Source organism: Zeus faber (assembly GCF_960531495.2).
Source record: "Zeus faber genome assembly, chromosome: 4".
Taxonomy (NCBI): domain Eukaryota; kingdom Metazoa; phylum Chordata; class Actinopteri; order Zeiformes; family Zeidae; genus Zeus; species Zeus faber.
This window is the reverse complement of record NC_137191.1, coordinates 4274042-4291605: the sequence shown is the minus strand read 5'-3', so window position 1 is coordinate 4291605 and position 17564 is coordinate 4274042. Positions and strand designations below refer to the sequence as shown.

The window sequence follows — 17564 nt, the reverse complement described above, 5'->3', positions numbered from 1 at the left end:
ACCATTTGCATTTCAACAGCTTATCGTTTTGGAAATTGCTCTCACTGGTCTGGACATTTTATAACCATGTCACGCTCCCTTGCCTCGGAGCTTTCCCCTGAGGCCGCTCAGCTCCGTGATCTTCCTCTCGATATCATGTGCCCGCTCGCATAGGGCGTCCAGTTCGCTGTGGATCGCGTCCGAGTCCTGTGTCGGGTCGAGGAAGGTTCCCGAGCTGCCGTCGGAGACTGTTTTCTCAAGGTCGGCGACCAAAGACAAGAAGACTTGGTACAAGGAGTCAGACGTGGAGGGGAGACGCTGGCGGACCATTTCCTGAGCCTGTCTTAACAGAGTGACGTAACGGTCCCGCAAGCTCAGCACCTATGGCCCACAAAACGAATACACGCACACGTACGCACACACACAGTGTCAGAGCAGACAGGGTCCATCTGGAATGACATGAAATGAAATGTGATGAGATGGAAGCGTTTGGACGGTTTCAGGACCTCTTCCTCCAAAAAGACCTCCTTCTCGCTCATTTCCCTGTAGTTGGCTGTGATGGTGTCGCGAAGAGAGCGCACATACTCCACACGCGGCTGAACGCCGACAGATGTTTCCTCAACTCGCTTCACCTGTGGAAAGTCAAAACAACATTACCAATTCCATCACAGAGTAAATAACAGTAAAATGCTAAATTTCCTTTCATTTCCATGATAATTAAATTGTTTAGAACAGTTTTAGTGAACTTTGGTCAGTTATTTGCTGCCCTCTGTCTCTGAAGTTGCCACAATCCGTGTCAAGCTTCTCCCACAGAGCTGGGTTGGAGTTATGCTCAGGACAGTAGGGTGGGGCACTTTGACAAAATCAAATATCGCAATATTCTTTGACAAATACCTCGATATTGATCCTTTGAAGATATTTTGGAGGTGACTATTGGTGCTTCCATCAGTTCCATCATTTACACACAATAATTATTTGAGAAACATTAGTAATGTGGATATTACTAACTGGAAACGTACCGCGGCTGCATATTCTGTGTACTCTAGTATTTCGTGAGGGTCTTTGTTGAGTTCGGCGTTGGCGTGCTTGAGGTCTGACACCAGGCTCTTGGAGTGCAGCTCCATCTCCTTCTCCAGCAGCACCAAGACGTCCTCCTCAATGACCTTCAGCTGCAGGCCTAGAGGACAAACAAGGGCACTGTTCAGTAGTCCTATGATACTATCTTGACACTCTACATGACAAGTAATACTTTATGGCGGGAGTGGCTGGTCATTGCTCCAGGGTTACTACTGAAAATAAATTGCAGCTCTGCTCACCCAGTGGGTCCAGGACGGAGCTAAAGCAGACACTGAACAGCCGATTGGAGGTGGTGAACGATGGCGACACCGTGCGGATCCTCTCAGCCCAGTGATGCACCTTCTGGAGGAGCGCCCCGTAGGCTGAGGCAGGCTGGCCCCTCAGGGCGTCCAGGGAGGCGGCGCACCATTGGCTGGTGACCAAATGGATGTCAGCCAGCCACTCGTACCCGTCACACAGACGCTGAACCTCCGACTGAGCCTCCTGTCCAGTAAACAGATGCTGTGACTGGAAACGTCAAATGGAATGAAGCCACCGGATGTGTCGCGTGCGTCTATTCTCTGGTGAGTTTCTTATTTTTTAGGCACTGCAATGATGAACAAACTGGTATGTTAATTGCATTGACTTCAGTGAATGGCGTTGCTCTCCACATTTGTGAGCGAAATGAAGTTTAATGACAAGAAAGACTTATCAATAAATCAGACAGCACGATAAACTATGCAAGAGCTGTGTTATTGTTTGGATTATCTTTTTTTTTTTTTCCTCCTTGGTATTTTCCGGGTTAAAAGTGTTTGGAACACAACAACTGCTGGAGCTACAGACACAGTTGAGATGTCGTTAGAACCGGGACATCGGAGACATCTCATGGTTCAAGTCTCATACATATCCATCCACATTGGGAGCAGGAATTTGTAAAAAAAAAGAAAAAAAAAGATTAAATTTGAGCGATAGTAGCCGTTCATGCACTGCCAGACGCCAAGGTTCTAAAACTTCTGGTCGAGTGGTGGAGCGAGATGATTTTTTGGAGTAAGACGCAATGCGACATCATCAAATTTGCTATTTACTGTATGTGCAGGTTGTGGCTACGAACGCACATTCGCACCGTGCAAGCTACATATTGTAGACTCCATCGCTCTGTAGTGGTTGCAAACTGGATGTGTGTGTGTGTGTGTGTGTGTGTGTGTGTTGTAGCAGTCGGTAGTCAGAGTCGTGGTCTGATAAATTATAATTAAATACAGCCAGCAGAACCCTACAAAGAAACCTGATTTAGTAACCGCTTAACTGGCGGTAATACATATATATATATATATATATATATATATATATACACACCTAGTGCAAAATAACACAAACCACCATCTATATGGTCCCGTGCAGCACCCTCCCCTGAGTCACCTCAGTTTAAACAGTCTGCGTCCCTGTTCCAAAGTTGTTGTTCCAACAAGTCTTTTAACAATAATCTACTCAAGGGATGTTACCTCCTGCACTCCAGTGGAGACGAGGAGAAACAAGGGGAATCAGAGGGAAGACGTGATGAATGGCAACGGAGGGATGACCGACTATTGCAGCAGACTCAAACGCACTGCCAGGGAAAGGCGGAAGATGGACGGACCTTACGGACAGACTAGCCACTTCCGGGTGCGTGGGTGCCTGCTGACAGCAGACGCCATACAACTATTTGAACGTCCCCCTACGGCCGCATAGGGGGGTTCCTGATGACGTAGGGGAATGTGTCCTTCAAGACACAGAGCGCCAGTGTGTGTGTATCGCCTTAACTGCTTTCCATCGCCAGAGCCTTTAGTTTGATATTTTGTCTCTTTTGCCTTTTTTGGAAAGCATTCTGTTCACATATAACCTGTTGCCGTGTCCCTCCTTATTTTGCAGCATTTGAGACAGTCGTAACACACAAACTCTAAGTGTCGAAAACAGTCCAAAACATATTACGTGTTTGTGTCCTCACACATGGAGTTCGCTTGCAGCTCCAGAGCAACAGGTCTGAATCGTGTCTGTTTTATTTTAGTCCCAACAGATTAAAAAGTTGATGAAATTACTTAGAGGAAAATGCAGTGTTTTAATCTGTTTGAATGGAAGTGTGATGTTGGGAACTTCCACACGGAGTGATTTCCTTCCACAGACACAGTGAGGCAGGACTCAGTGGACTATGTGACAGACACTTCTTTTTAAGGATAAAGTCATAACAACCAACAAGTGTTCGGCTTGTAGTAGTAATTCTGTGTCACCAGGACTTGGAAAAACTCACATCACCGCGTTATGACATCAGCTGATGCTGTGTTCAATGGAAACTCAAAAATTTTGTTTTAGTACTAATGATGTCAAGACATGCGACAACACAAACTAAAGCTATGTTCCATGGGAACTGGAAAATTTTTAATTATTTTATTGTAAAAAGTGTCGATACTGAACCCCCGTGTATTGCTGCCTGCCGCTATCTTTAACCCATAGGGCTGGATCCCATATTGTAAGTGATCGGATTTTTATTTTTCTCTGAATTTCTCAGGCTAAAAGTGTCCGGAAAAGGACGACCGCTAGAGCAACGGACAAGGTGTCGTTAGAACCGGGACGTCACAGACATGTCGTGGTTCAAGTTTTGTTCAAATTGATCCACATACGGAGCAGAAAATAGTGAAAAACCAACAAAATTTGACAGAAAGTAGCCAAACGTGTGTGTTTATGTACAGTACTGACATACCTGGTAGATGTCTGCGGGTTTGTTCGAGTGATATTTTATTTCTTTGATCTTTTTGTAAATTAAGACATTCTATTCCGATATAACCCAGTGTTAGATGTGGCGTTGTGTTCCTCCTTACTTTGCCGGATTCGCAGAAGTCGTAAGATACAACTCATCGTGCAAGTGCACGATGAGTTTCATATTCTCGGATTGAATCGGAAAAATTGAATCCTGAAAACTAAATAATCGCTGAATAATGTCAACCGTTTTCCAGTTTCATGGAATCGTAACGCCTTTAAAGACAAAAAAACATGAATCCACAGAAAGTCATAGCCATGTCGACCCAACTGTGGGAATGAATGATACGTTCATGTACTAGGAATGCATCAGAAAACAAGAACCCGTGAAATTGTAATTAGTCACAAACACTAAAACGCAATTTGTCCCCAACACGACTAAAACGGACCCTGTGTATTGCTGCCTGCAGCTGTATTTATTATAATTATAATTGTTTATCATTTTGTCAGCAAGCCTTTCTGTTCCCTTCTATAATAAAAATCTCACGCCATGTCGGCGCCCGAGTGCCAGAAAGACTCCCTCTCCCCCCCTAAACCCCGCTCGGTGGATAGACTCCCAGAGTTTTATTGGCAGCCCCTGAAAGGGAAAGGCAGGTTTCATTTCTGCAATACAACTTCATTCAAATATGTCCAATTTGCTTAACCCATCACAGGTGTAAAAAGACGGCGGGCGGCCTCGCCTGCATGATGGTGGCCTGTTCTCGGTCCAGCTCCGCTGAAAGGTCGTGGGCACTGAGCTGCCACTCCAGGTGCGTCCTCGACACGGGGCAGCAGCTCCCGATCGGCCGGTGTCCCTGCATCAGCAGATACTTGGGCAGCCTCACGCCATGGGCCATCCACTGCACTCCATTGCTAACACCCTGGCTCTGCCCCGGGAAGGTGACGGCACCTGCAGCCAGGAGCGAGCGACAGGCGTCAAACACTTATTTCTTTGCGGCCAGGCCCGACACTACCTTTCAGAAGTTGTTGCCCACTTGGTTGGCTAAATAGTTGCAGAGTTTCGCTCAATCGGGGGCAGCAGCTCAGGAGGTAGAGCAGGTCGTCGAGTAATGTGAAGGTTGCTTGCGCGATCCCCAGCTCTTCCTGATAGCATGCTGTAGTGTCCATGAGCAAGACACTTCCAGCCATCCATATATGAATTGTAAGTCGCTTTGGATAAAAGCACCTCCTTAATGATGATGTAAAGTAAAAGTCATAATTTAAGAAAAATACACTTTTTTGGGGGGTTATATTTAACTTTGGCTTGTTTTAGCGTAAACATTGCAGTCATCAATTGCCTCGTTCTTCATTAAGTACTTGAGCACTTATTTGTTTTTCCTATAAAAAGTGTTTGACAATGGGGCAACCGGACCACAGTGTGTTCAATAAGATATGCGTCGGAGGAGGAAGGGGGAAAGGCCAAACACAGGCGGCCAACCTGGTCGATATAAGCACCTGGAAAAGCCGGGCTGGGGACGGCGCTGCTCAGCTCCAGGAACAGGCCGCTGTCATCGCACATCTACAAGAGGGAGGAAATCCGAGACATAACGGTTGAAAAACATCACTTCCACATCTATTTAAACACGGGTGTTGGCAGCAACCCAGGAAAATCAAACTGCAGAATGAATTCCTTAGTTTTTAATTAAAGTTATTATACTACACACGTGTACACACACACGTACACACACACACACACACACACACAAACCTTTTCGTATTATCATAATTGGCGGCAATCGTCCCTCATATCAGTCCGCCTGCAAGCTAACCCTAACACTAGTTAGCGGCGACATCTTGGAACGTTACAATACGGATGAGCCAAATTTGACATTAATAACAGTGAATACGTTGGGTTTGTGTTTCTGCGGTTGAATACTTCGCCAAATCATTGCAGTGTTCGCATAAAGCGACGTTGCTTCGGACTATTTGTTTTAGCGGAAGCTCTTAAAAGCAGCGAGCGCCTATGCGCTAGTAGTGACACGCGGACGAGTCGCTCAGGGCGAACAAATCATTAAAATGACTCGGGAGTCTGGAGTCACTCGAAGCAGGTGGCTCATCCGAGTCACAAACTGAAAATAACTACTGAGGACCACATCAAAGTCCAAGGCAAAGTCCAAGATCCAAGGTCCAAGGTCCGAGGTCCAAGGTGCTTGGCGTCATAAAACTGAACGAATCTTTTTACTGAGTGAGTCGTCAAGAACCGAATCATCACAACGCGCTATAACTAGAGATAGCCCTGCAGATTAAAGAATCACTTCGTCACTGTGATTTTATACTACATTATATTCTATTTTATTATATCATTATTTCATATCATATTATATTCTATTCGATTGTATTTTATTATATTATATTGTCTTATGTTATATCATATTAGTTATATTACATTATATGATATTATTTTTATTATATTATCATGTTGTTATTAATATTATAATGATAACTATTATCATTATCTTTTTTATTATTATTTATTATAGATATTCGCTCCTCCAGGTTGGGGGTTGGGCATGGGGTTAACAACCTCACCCCGTAAAAAACAGCATGTTACGGAAACGACGAGAAGAAGCCATTCTGGTAAGGAATACCATATGGTATATATAACATTGGGCGACGAGCCCCCACCATATATATATATGGTGGGGGCTCGTCGCCCAATGTTCCAGAAGGAACGGAAGGAACTAACGAACTATATTATATTATATTATATTATATTATATTATATTATATCATATCATATCATATTATATTGTCCTATATTATATGATATTAAATAAATGTATATTATATTATATACCAATTATGTCACATTTTTAGATTTATTGTATTCGTTCATTTAAGCTACAATATCAGTAAGGCAGAAATTGCAGTAAAAAAAATTCAGTAATATTAATTAATGCACAAATTTGCCCAGTTTTAATTGGGTTGAGATAGTTTATCACAACACAAGCACATTGGTTCAGTGGATTGGTTCCTCTGTGAAATTGATTGCTCTTGCTTCGGCTTTTGCTAATCTATATATATATATATACTGTAAAAATGAAATATAGACATGTTTAACTAAAATAAGGTGACAGTGTTGGAAATGTACAGTAGTAGAGATTGGGTTAGATAGATAAAATAATGGGCTAATGCAATAAAATAAGTACTTTATTAATCCCTGGAGGGAACTCGTGGTGTCACAGCAGCACATATAATAAAATGAATAAAGTAAAGAATTTGGTTATATACAATGAACTTAAGACTTCATTTAAAAATGTAACATAAAAATTAATTAGAAATATACAATACAATATAAAATATACAATGAACCTTAAAAAAACTGACAAGAACTAAAAATAAACAATGAGCAATAAAAATTTGTCAATATAGATATCTGCTTTGAAATGTAGGAGTGGGCAGTCGAAAGTGTGCGATGCTGGATATACGGAAGTAAGAGTGCGGATGCTGGTGTCGCTGTCACCTGGATGGTGGAGTCGGCGGCCGTCAGCAGAGCCTCGTGCGTCACGTCCTGGAAGAGTCGCAGCGGCGGGTCCACGCCCAGCACCCCGTCTGCACCGAACACCAGCTGGACCCAGAACAGAGCGCCCTGCTCGGCCCTGTCCCTCTGCGTACACAGAGGAGACAAACAAACTGGTTCATGCAGTTATTGTGATCGTCCATTCACTTATTTTGGCTACACACAATGGAGTTAATGTTAATGCTCTACTTAGAGTCAAAGGTTTAGGTATGAGGTGAAAGGTGGTTACGTTCAGGTGTTAGGTTAGACAAATGCATCCAAATGAGAACTATTTAAGGAGTCCTCCGACGTGCAGGCGAGGTGGCAGGGCAAGTCAAGGGTCACGTTTGATAGTCCTGTAACTGCTGTCGCCGCACTTGGGGAGCCACTGCCCAAATATGAAGGAATTCTCCCCTCATCACCTTGACGAGGTTGTTGAGGAATGACGTGACCTCTCGCCGGGTCAGTGCCACCAGGCCCTGGACCAACATCTGATTGACCAGAGCGACCATGTTGCCCATCTTCTGCAGGACGTACTCCGCCTCGGCCAGCTTCCTCCCGCTGGCACGCTGGTGAGCCATGTGGAGGTGCAGAGGTTGGCTGCGTCCGCACGACATCCGAGAGCTCTCCACCTGCAGCTGGAGCTCCTGGTGTGACCGGTAGCTCTCCTGGTGGACCTGGAGAGCCAAGGCAAGGTTCGGTGACTGGTTAGTGTTGGGTTCAAACCCGGGCCACGTCATATTGGACTTCCCCTCTAAAGTGAATGGTACATTTATGGAAAGAAGGAAATGGAAGAATTCTTGTTCAAAATTACCAACAACCTTCAGTAATTGTTACTTTCAGCTGCTTTCACCGGTCCAATCCCTATATAACACCCTTGTGTTCATTCAAAGGCAAACTTCTTAAAAAAGTTGGCAAAGTGCTCAGAGTCGTCGATTATAAAAACATCATTACCGCGTTCAAGATGCTGTGGCGGAAGCGCAGCAGGTTTTGAAATTTCCTGAGACAACCCTTGCTATTGTCGATCAGAACGTCCTTGAACTCAGGCAGCGTGTACATCTTGGAGGGATTCCAGGGAAGCCGCTGGATCTGATTCAGGTCCTCGTTCAAACTGCAAAAGGACATGAGCGGCGGGTTGGTCAGCACGCTGATGTCGGACCCTAAGGCTCATTGTCTGCGCACCACACTCACTCCCGTGAGGTTCGATGCCATGGGTTGATACGTTAGCAGTGTGAGGTCCCTGTGAACACTCATCATGTAATGTTCTTGCAAATGAGGGCTTCGTGAAGGCCGGGCATGCGTGTTTTGGCTTTTACGCACCTGGAGATTTGGATGAGCGCGTGTCTAAACGGAGGCATGGCCTGAAGCAACGTGTCCCGCAGCTTCTGGCACTTGCGCTGAAAAACGACCCGCCGCACGTTCCTCCGCCACCTGGAAGCAAAGCAGCCCAAAACACGTGTCACGCTCTGTCAACTCAACTCATTGTGGGGAAATGGGCAGCGCGGCTTCGTGCCAATGGACAGAGCGGGGGTTACCGTGCAAAGGCTTTATGCAGCTTGTAAAATCTGAAGAAGGGGATGTTCTGCAGAGCTCCCCACAGCAGACACTCTCTGCGCCACTGGGCCAGGGGGACCAGGCCGCCGCCGCCCTTCGCCGTCACGCGCAGCACGCCGTTTGCCGAGAAGATGTGGTATTCGGAGCTGGCTTGGCCCCGATCCACCACTTCCAAGTGGTAGGGTCTGGAGGGAAGGCCCGGGGCGGCATTGGTGTGGAATGAAAGAACATAGGACAATGAGCAATGGCGACACTGGCGATCAAATCAAAATGGCGATGATCTGCGACCGGCAACGGCAACGTCCGTCATCTCTTACTTAAGAAGGAGAAATCTAGTCAAGCATCCGAGTGCTTCTCCTCTTACATACACAGATTTGTCACTTCTTCCTGCGTCCAAGAATTTACAGGAGTGACGTTGCCTCAATATATTATTTTGCAAGCACTTATGGGTAGAGGTGGGTGACTCAGGTGCAGAAAGTTAAATAGTTTTGTTTTTTTAAACTGCCATGTTTTTCCTCCGCTCAAGGGACTGAACCACCAGAACCGGAGCTGTAAACCGTCACTCAGAGGTACAGTATAAAAAAATCTATTTCTATGAGCGTGGCATAGAAAATCCATACGCACAGAGCAGAAGGACAGTGCTATATATAGACAGCAGGAAGAAGAAGAAGAAACAGTCTTTATTTATCACACAACACACCACTGCGGACACACTGCTTTAGTATCTTAGAACCAGTACCTGTAGGCCACACTGCTGCTCTCTTTCAGACAGTACACTTCAAGGGCTCCAGGATGATTTTCTGTGGCTAATATCTCAGCCACCTCTGCGCCTGTGAGGCGCGCAGAGCTCTTATTCTTTTTCTCTCTAATAGCTGCCGTTGTCCTGGTGTCGGCGACATCTGTGGGACTGACACAGTGCACAGTGGATGAGCGTCGTACTGAGTAGCATTTTTATTACATCACAGCCATGGCGAAGCTCCCTGACCCCGGCGTTAATGGTGCATTTTATTCTCATTATTCAATCTTTCGTTTTTTTTTCCTATCGTTTCTCTTACAAATTCTGTCCGCACATTATCCAACAGGGCAGTGAAGTAATTACCTGTTGTCATGTAACCCCTGAGCCGAAGGCACCTTCGCGGTTGTGACGGGAATGTTGGTGCCCAGCACGGCGGCCATCAGATGAGGTCCCTCCACCCAAATACTGTCCCGTTCGGCCAGCCCGGGCCCAACCTGGGCGATAAGACGAGGCAGCTCCACCATGGACAGTGGGCCGGGCGCAGGGCGTTGATGGATGGTGGGACGACCAGAAAAGGACTTGAAGGTTGCGGCGCCGGTGAGAGGTGTCCGGGGACATATCGCTGGCAGGGTCAGCAGGGGCCTGCAGTCCACACCGATCCTCAGAGCGCTGTCCTTCACCCTGGCTCTGGATCCCCCAGGCCCGTTGCCGACCCTGTCGCCGGGCCCTGGATGCCCGTCATTGTTTCTTTGATCGGCCATCCTGCGCTGTGCCGATCATTCTACGATCGGCGCATCTGCCTCAGACCCGAGAGGCTTCCTCCAGTCTCAATTTACAGAGGCTGTATTTCTCTGCAAGAAAATGATGTTTGCATTCAATCATATTAAGGCACATCAACAGCAAACTTGCAGAACATGGCAGATAAATACAGATTGCAAAGTCTATCTATAGAGCGGTTCCTTAAAAAACCACCAAATGAGCTGGTGAGCCGGATCATGTTAGTGCATGGGAAAATAAAATTGCGACCATAAGTACAGTTGTATATGATACGCAAATAAGAAATAATCCAGGGTGTCTGTGGGTATCAGAGTAACATTTAAAACGTTTTAATACCTTTTTAAGGCACATTTGTAACTAAATTTAAGACTGAATTTTGGACAAAATATTGCCTCTTATTCAATAAAGTTTTGCAAGTAATATAATATTATGTATCGGGCAGAGGTAACTATTTGGTAGAAACAGGCCAGGTTATGAAAGGGATGATTCTACGAACTACTTTTGAGAAAAGTTACCTTCACTTCGGATATCAAGGTCAGTGATTGCCAACTGGAATAATCCAACCAAAGGACGTTCTTGGATTTTTCTATAGGGAAATAAGGTAAGTATGAAAGTAAGAATTGCATTCACATGTAGGCTTAGGATTTAATAACATCAGAATGTTGTTGTTGTTTAAAACTGAACCAAGCAGCCTTCATGGCACAATTTTTAACCATTTCTTCTAAACTCATGACTGTCTGTCACAATTACCCCAAAACTGCTGTTGCATCTGCAAACAGCTGAGTAAACAGATGCCAGTCCCAAACGAATCCTGTTGCACAATTCACAAGCATGTTATAAAAGATAGATACAAAAACAAATGGAAAAAGACAAAATACTAAACGACTAAACACTAAATGACTAAATACTTAGGAGTTTTTAAGTTGTGAGCGATAAAACATATGAAAACCTATTTAATGACGTATAAATGATGCTACATTTATTTGTAAATGAGAGAAATAAATGTATGTTAGTCTGTTTTGGCATTTTTATATCTTAATACAGATTTTTAGATATTTATTTTTCCCCATTGTATTGTTATTTATTGTATTATAGTGTTATTATGGTAGCCCTCACCCTGTTGTTATAAATATGTGTTGATTGTGACACAGAATTCCTCCCTGGCAGAAACTCTGAATCCCAGAAGCAAAAGCGTCTGGTTTCCAGTTGGTGCAACTGACGTCACTAAACTAGTCCTCCGGCATTGAGAAAAAAAAGTATAAGATCGAATAAAATCTACCTTTCGAAAGTTTGAATAAGGAACTACAAAGTTAGTTTACAAATGACAGTGTAAAAGTGCGCTTACTGTGCGTGTGTGCGTGCGTGTGCGTGCGCGCGCGCTTTATATTGACGTATCTACGTGGGTTTACGTGAACGCGTTTCCATGACGACGGGATTACTTTGGCGCACTCTGTTTATATATCAAGGGACAGAATGAGGATTGTTTCCGGACTTTCCGACCGTTTCACAGTTAAATCTGGAGAGAAGTTCTTACCTGATCTGCAGCGTCAGCGCGGCCGCCGTCGCGTCCCCGTTGCCGTGGCAGCGCAGCGGGTGCGCTCCAAGTAGATCTTCTGGCCACAAGCGCAGCCAAACTTTTCAACACGGTCGGTGACGTCAAACGCGTTGTCTGATGTAAATATGCGTATATTCCTGAATAGTTTCGATATTTTTTCATTGCCCCGCACCCCAACGTAAGCATTAGTGTGCCCGAGTAAATAATAAAATTAACATAAATGATGCACTTTATGTGCGTCGTATGTGTTTTTTTAAACATTATATATAACCAATATTTTTGAGCACATTTTTTTTTCATTATGGCAGTACCCCTTCAATACCCCAAAGTACCCCTAGAGGTACAATTTCAGAAAGATAAAACAACAAACTCTTTCATTCAAAAACACTGTAAAATAAAACGCCCATTAAGGACCATTTTTTTCTCACCACTAGACGACTGTAACCCCCTCCTTTCTGGCATCAACCAAATGTCATTCTCCCGCCTCCAACTAGCAGCAGCTGGGCTTATTACCGGTTCCAAAAAGAGAAACTACATCATCCCAATCCTGGCTTCTCTCCATCGTCTCCCTGTTCGTTTTTAAGATTTTACTAATCACCTTCAAAGCACATCTGGGTCTGACTCCAAGCTAAAAAACTGATATTTTGACCCCTTATGAGCCAGCGGGCGAGGGCCCCTCAGCCTTGGAACGACATGCCTGAGGAGACACAGCAGAGTCACTGAGTTCTTTTAAATCTCCTCTCAAAACCCATTTTTATAGATCTGCTTTTATGTGATGTTGCCCCTTCCTTTATCTATTTCATTTGTACTTTTTAATTATTTCCTTTTTATTTCTATTTCTTATTATCATACTGTACTTATTTAATTATTTATTGTATTGTATTGTATTCATCGCTCTTTCAATTTAATTAATAAATTGATGAAGGTGGTATACAAATAAAGCTATTATTATTATTATTATTATTATTATTATTATTATTGTTATTATTATTATTATTTTATTTTGTATCTTGGGAAGATGGGGATCCTAGAGAACATTCTTTTTTTTTTTTTTTTCTTCTTTGATTTCAATGGGAAAACACCCTCGTCCCCGAAATAGTGTAGTTGGGTTGGACTAGAAGAGTCTCTTGTTACTAAAGTTACTAAAAATCTAACTTTTAGGACAGTCTAACCCCATCAACCATTCTAATACATAACCGTCTGTCTGCTCAGTGCTGCCATCCGCGGCCAGGACGTGTATTGCAGCCAATTAAATGTAGGACGAAAGAGATTTTACTTCATTAAAAGTACAAAACACAACACAAAGTACTAAAATCACATACAACTACAACATGGACATGTTAAATGAAGTACAAGTCAAAATATGTGCCATCAATGTATTTAAACTATTAAAAGTAATAGTACTTGTCAGATCCAGAGCCTTGATATAACAGTCTATCTATCCATCCATCCATCCATCCATCCATCCATCTATCTGTCTATCCATCATCTATCCATTTATCTATCTATCCATCCACACATCTATCTATCTATCTATTTATCTATCTATCTATCCATCTATTCTATAATCCAGCATACAGTGCTACTGTACCTTTTTTCTACAGATGAGTGTTCCTACAGTTTCTGATGTTTTCCAAATATTATATCCAATTTCCAAAAAGTATATTAAAATCTACAGTAAATGTGGTGTCACGGTAATTTACCAGGATATCGATCAGGTGAACGTTGATGAGTTTTATGGATCCAGACCCCGACTAACAAAATAAATAAAAAATGAAGTAGTGAAAAGTACAGATATTTGCCTTGAAACGTAGTGGAGTGAGTCAAAAGTCTCTGAAACGGAATAAAGTTACATAAGTCCAGATACTTGAAAGATGCAGTAACAAGGTACTTGTACTTTGTTGCTCGCAATAAGACTAGAAGTGGGCGGAGCAGCGGTCTTATCCGGGCCCATCCCCCAAAAACCAACAGGGACTCTAATGCTCCCGTCCCGTGTCCACAGGACCGGAGCATTACCTACTTATTGTTCTGAAAGTCTGCAGAGTGCCAAGAACTCACTCATGAGGAAGTCCAGAACGGCCATGTCTATGAGGTCCACCAGCCTGGTGCCCGTGTCGTACGGTGCCGTCTTCTTCACCGTGGAGCAGTAGTCGGGACCCGTCTCCCATCTGAAAGAGGCGTGAGATGCTGACACCCATCAACCACTGCGTTGGGAATATCAGTCAATAATTCTACTTTCAGAAAAGAGTCCATTTATAAAACTTAGGACGTGAGCCCATTTCTTATTTGTATGTTTGCTGTTGACGCTTTCCCACTTGTGTCCTCTTTTTGGCGCTAGAATAGTACAATTCCCAGAACGTTTCAAAATATTTGGTACCGTTAAGTTAGAGAAACAGTTCTATTGGGTTAGACATATGGTTCATAATATGAACTGGTAAATAAACTGGATTCTTTTGCCTTCATACAGACAGAGGTAGAACATTGCAGGTTCAGAAAGTGAAAATCCTGCCATGTTTTTGCTCCATTCAGGCATTGATCCATCTGATTTGGATCCCTGGGTTGATGCTCATTACCAATTCCACATGGTTGACAAAAGTTTCACTTTCTGAAACCGGATTTCCCACCTCTACAGGCAGCCAGACACCCAAATAACCCAATGCAGGCCTACAAACTTTGCCAGTTTGCTGCGGCTGTAGGAGCGTCTCCAGGGGGACCTCCAGGACCTCCGCCTGGCCAGGGACAGGTCCGGCAGCATGACGGCCAGGGAACCTTCCAGGGCCGTGTGACGGCCACACACTGCATGCTCTGTAGAACAGTAGTAGGAACACTGGCCATAGAAACACAGGTTTCCCACTAGGGGGTGTGATAGGAGAGGAGAGGAGAGGATAGGGTAGAGGAGAGGGGAGGGGAGGAGAGAGAAGGAGAGGAGATGAGGGGAGGAGGGAAGAAGATGTTCAAGGATGAATACAGAATGGTGAACGGAGAGATAGAGAATGAAAAAACAGCTCTAAAGAGAACGAGGTTTGTCGGGCCTCCGGACGGAGTGAAGGCGAAGGAGGGGAAGGCGCCGATGGAGGGGAAGGCGCCGATGGAGGGGAAGGCGCCGAACGAGGTGCGCTACGGATCCCGCGGCGGCGGTGGTGACGGCGGCATTCAGGGGGGGAAAGGGGAATCCAGAAGAGGCGGGAGCGATGGAGGGCAGGGCGGGAGCGGTACCGGGAGAGGTGAAGAAGGTGTGAGCCAGTTTCCGGTCCGTGGTGATGTTCTTGATCTCCTTGGCCATGTCCACGACCCGCCCCACCGCCGGAGGAACCCTCCTGTACCCCAAAATCCTGAGGTGGGGATAGAGAGAGAGAGAGAGAGAGAGAGAGAGAGAGAGAGAGAGAGACGGGTGGGCGGAGGGCAGACAGAAAGCCATTTAAGGTGGAGAAGTGGAAGAGAGAATTGGACCTGGAGTCAGGCGACGTGTATAAATGTGGTCTGCTGTTCGACCACTCCCCTGCGCCTGTGTTACCTGTCCAGGTGAAAGGCGGCGATCTCTGCGTTGTGTCGCTCAAAGTCTGAGAAGTAGTAGAGGTCCTCCTTGGTCTCTTCATCTCTCTCTTGCCTGATGAGAGAACACACTTCACACACTAATATTCACAGATGCACACAGGCGCCAACGATGGCATGAAGCAAAGCTGTTTCAGTTGTCCCGTTTTGTCGCCATGATAATTATAAATATTAATGATTTCAGCTGAACGTCCTTTGAAATGTCTTGAATTCAGTCGTACGAATAGTAGACCTGAAAAATCATCACAGTCTTAAATTCTAGTTCTTCAGGCCTTTAACATAAAGGTTTTGTCAGATTTTATTATTTCTCCGTATATTTCGTTTGTAGCAAATAAATTATACTTTATACCTTTGTACTTTTACCTGTGATACTTTATTGAACAAGGGGGTCACGGTTTGTCCAGAAATCCGTCTTAAATCAAGGTAGGATTTGTCTTAAAAAGCTGCTGACTCACTTCATGGGTTTGAACATGGCTTGTCCGTAGTTTGGAAATGACATCACCAGCTTCAGCTGCGTCCCACCGGACTTCTGCACTGGAATACAGCGCAAAGAAATGTCACCATGGCAACGCTGCGTGCGGCATGGCACACCATCATCACTTATAGAGAACGAGTGCGCGCACACACACACACACACACACGTGTGTGTGAAGCTTGTGCGTCACTGCCAAGGCGTAGCACGGTTAAATTGATTTTTTTGTAAACACCACCCCGCCTCATTCGACAAACACACACACACACACACACACACACACACACACACACACACACATACACACACAGGCACACACAGGCACAAACAGGCACACACAGGCACACAAACACACACAAACACACGCACACATTTCAGATGCTCGAGCCTCGGGGCTGTGTAAAGAAACATCAATGATTGACAAAATGAAAGACGCCAGTCTTCGCTGGCCTGTGTTTGACCTGTTACATGTTATCACCGTTATTGTAGCGGGGGCCCCTGGGGCCCCGCAGCTCCAACTCAGTGTGCATGGAGATAAGATGCACATTGGGGAAACTAACAGCTGTTGTCATGAAATTATTCATAGCACAGCGTTAACAAATTATAGCGAGGGACCAAAGGCAAACAAACAAAGAAATTTTCACACACTGGCAGTGGTGGGAAGTAACTAAGTACTGTAACGTGTAATCTGTTACTTTACTTAAGTCACTTTTTTAAGTATCTGTTTCAGTATCTGTGTTTCGGTTCTTCAGACTTTTGTCCACTACTTTTATCAAAAATGTGGATTCATATTTATATTATGTCACCAACAAGCTAAATCACAATCAGAGACTGAATCTGTTAAACTGCTCATCTATGATTGGTCAGTTCCGTATCCTTGTCAATGAGTATGACAACATCTCTGCTATTTTCTTTTGTAATCTTTAATCTGTAATCTATGTACTGTCATTTATTTTATTGTAATAATAATATAGATCTGCATGAGCATCATCTTCAGAAGAAAAGCTATTGTACAGTTTTACTTTATTAAGTATACTTATATACTTATAGTTATATCAGAGCACTATATATGACAAGTACTTACTTTTAATACTTACATTAGTACATTTAGGAGCAAGTACTTAAATACTTCTTAAGTAGAAATATAATTTGGGTACTTTCACTCTAACTTTTAAGAGTTATTAAGAGTTAAGAGTTTAAATTAAGAGTCATTTTGTTTCTTGCTATTTGTATTTTTGCTTGAGTAAATGGTCTGAGTATTACTTCTGCAACTGCACACAGGATTTTGCCATGCGTGTGTGCGTGCGTGTCTGTGTACATGTGTGTACGTGCGTGCGTGTGTGTGTGTGTGTGTGTGTGTGTGTGTGTGTGTGTGTGTGTGTGTGTGTGTGTGAACCTGTGCTGACGATGCGGTGTGTGGCCAGCTGCTGCAGCAGAGCCTCCATGTTGGGGTCCTGGGCGGGGTAGAGCTGCCAGCGGGAGACGCCCAGGTGGAAGCGCAGCCACGGCGGGTGGCTGTCGCTGCTGCTGTTCCACTTGACATCCTCGTAGTTCTCCTGGCTCGCACTCACCCTGCGGGGGGGGGGGAGACGGAGCTGAGAGGGTGGCGTGGAAGGTG

At 44.5% G+C, this 17564-nt stretch overlaps 2 protein-coding genes across 2 annotated transcripts in view; both read right to left on the bottom strand.

The window, feature by feature from the left end:
- Positions 1-10351, bottom strand: part of dnhd1 (dynein heavy chain domain 1) — a gene marked incomplete at both ends in the record, with an annotated part of 35411 nt that extends 25060 nt beyond the window's left edge. Inside the window, 13 exons of the mRNA XM_079999780.1 lie at positions 84-360; positions 486-611; positions 999-1156; positions 1296-1563; positions 4503-4711; positions 5257-5320; positions 7265-7408; positions 7723-7977; positions 8255-8411; positions 8621-8731; positions 8836-9039; positions 9594-9761; positions 9954-10351. Coding sequence (XP_079855906.1) covers positions 84-360; positions 486-611; positions 999-1156; positions 1296-1563; positions 4503-4711; positions 5257-5320; positions 7265-7408; positions 7723-7977; positions 8255-8411; positions 8621-8731; positions 8836-9039; positions 9594-9761; positions 9954-10351 — 2539 coding nt within the window. The remainder of the gene's footprint in view (positions 1-83; positions 361-485; positions 612-998; positions 1157-1295; positions 1564-4502; positions 4712-5256; positions 5321-7264; positions 7409-7722; positions 7978-8254; positions 8412-8620; positions 8732-8835; positions 9040-9593; positions 9762-9953) is intronic.
- fam20cl (family with sequence similarity 20 member C, like) overlaps positions 1-17564 on the bottom strand; it is a gene marked incomplete at both ends in the record, with an annotated part of 46820 nt that overhangs the window by 27481 nt on the left and 1775 nt on the right. The window contains 6 exons of the mRNA XM_079998883.1: positions 13981-14090; positions 14595-14775; positions 15139-15254; positions 15437-15529; positions 15930-16008; positions 17343-17518. Coding sequence (XP_079855009.1) covers positions 13981-14090; positions 14595-14775; positions 15139-15254; positions 15437-15529; positions 15930-16008; positions 17343-17518 — 755 coding nt within the window. The remainder of the gene's footprint in view (positions 1-13980; positions 14091-14594; positions 14776-15138; positions 15255-15436; positions 15530-15929; positions 16009-17342; positions 17519-17564) is intronic.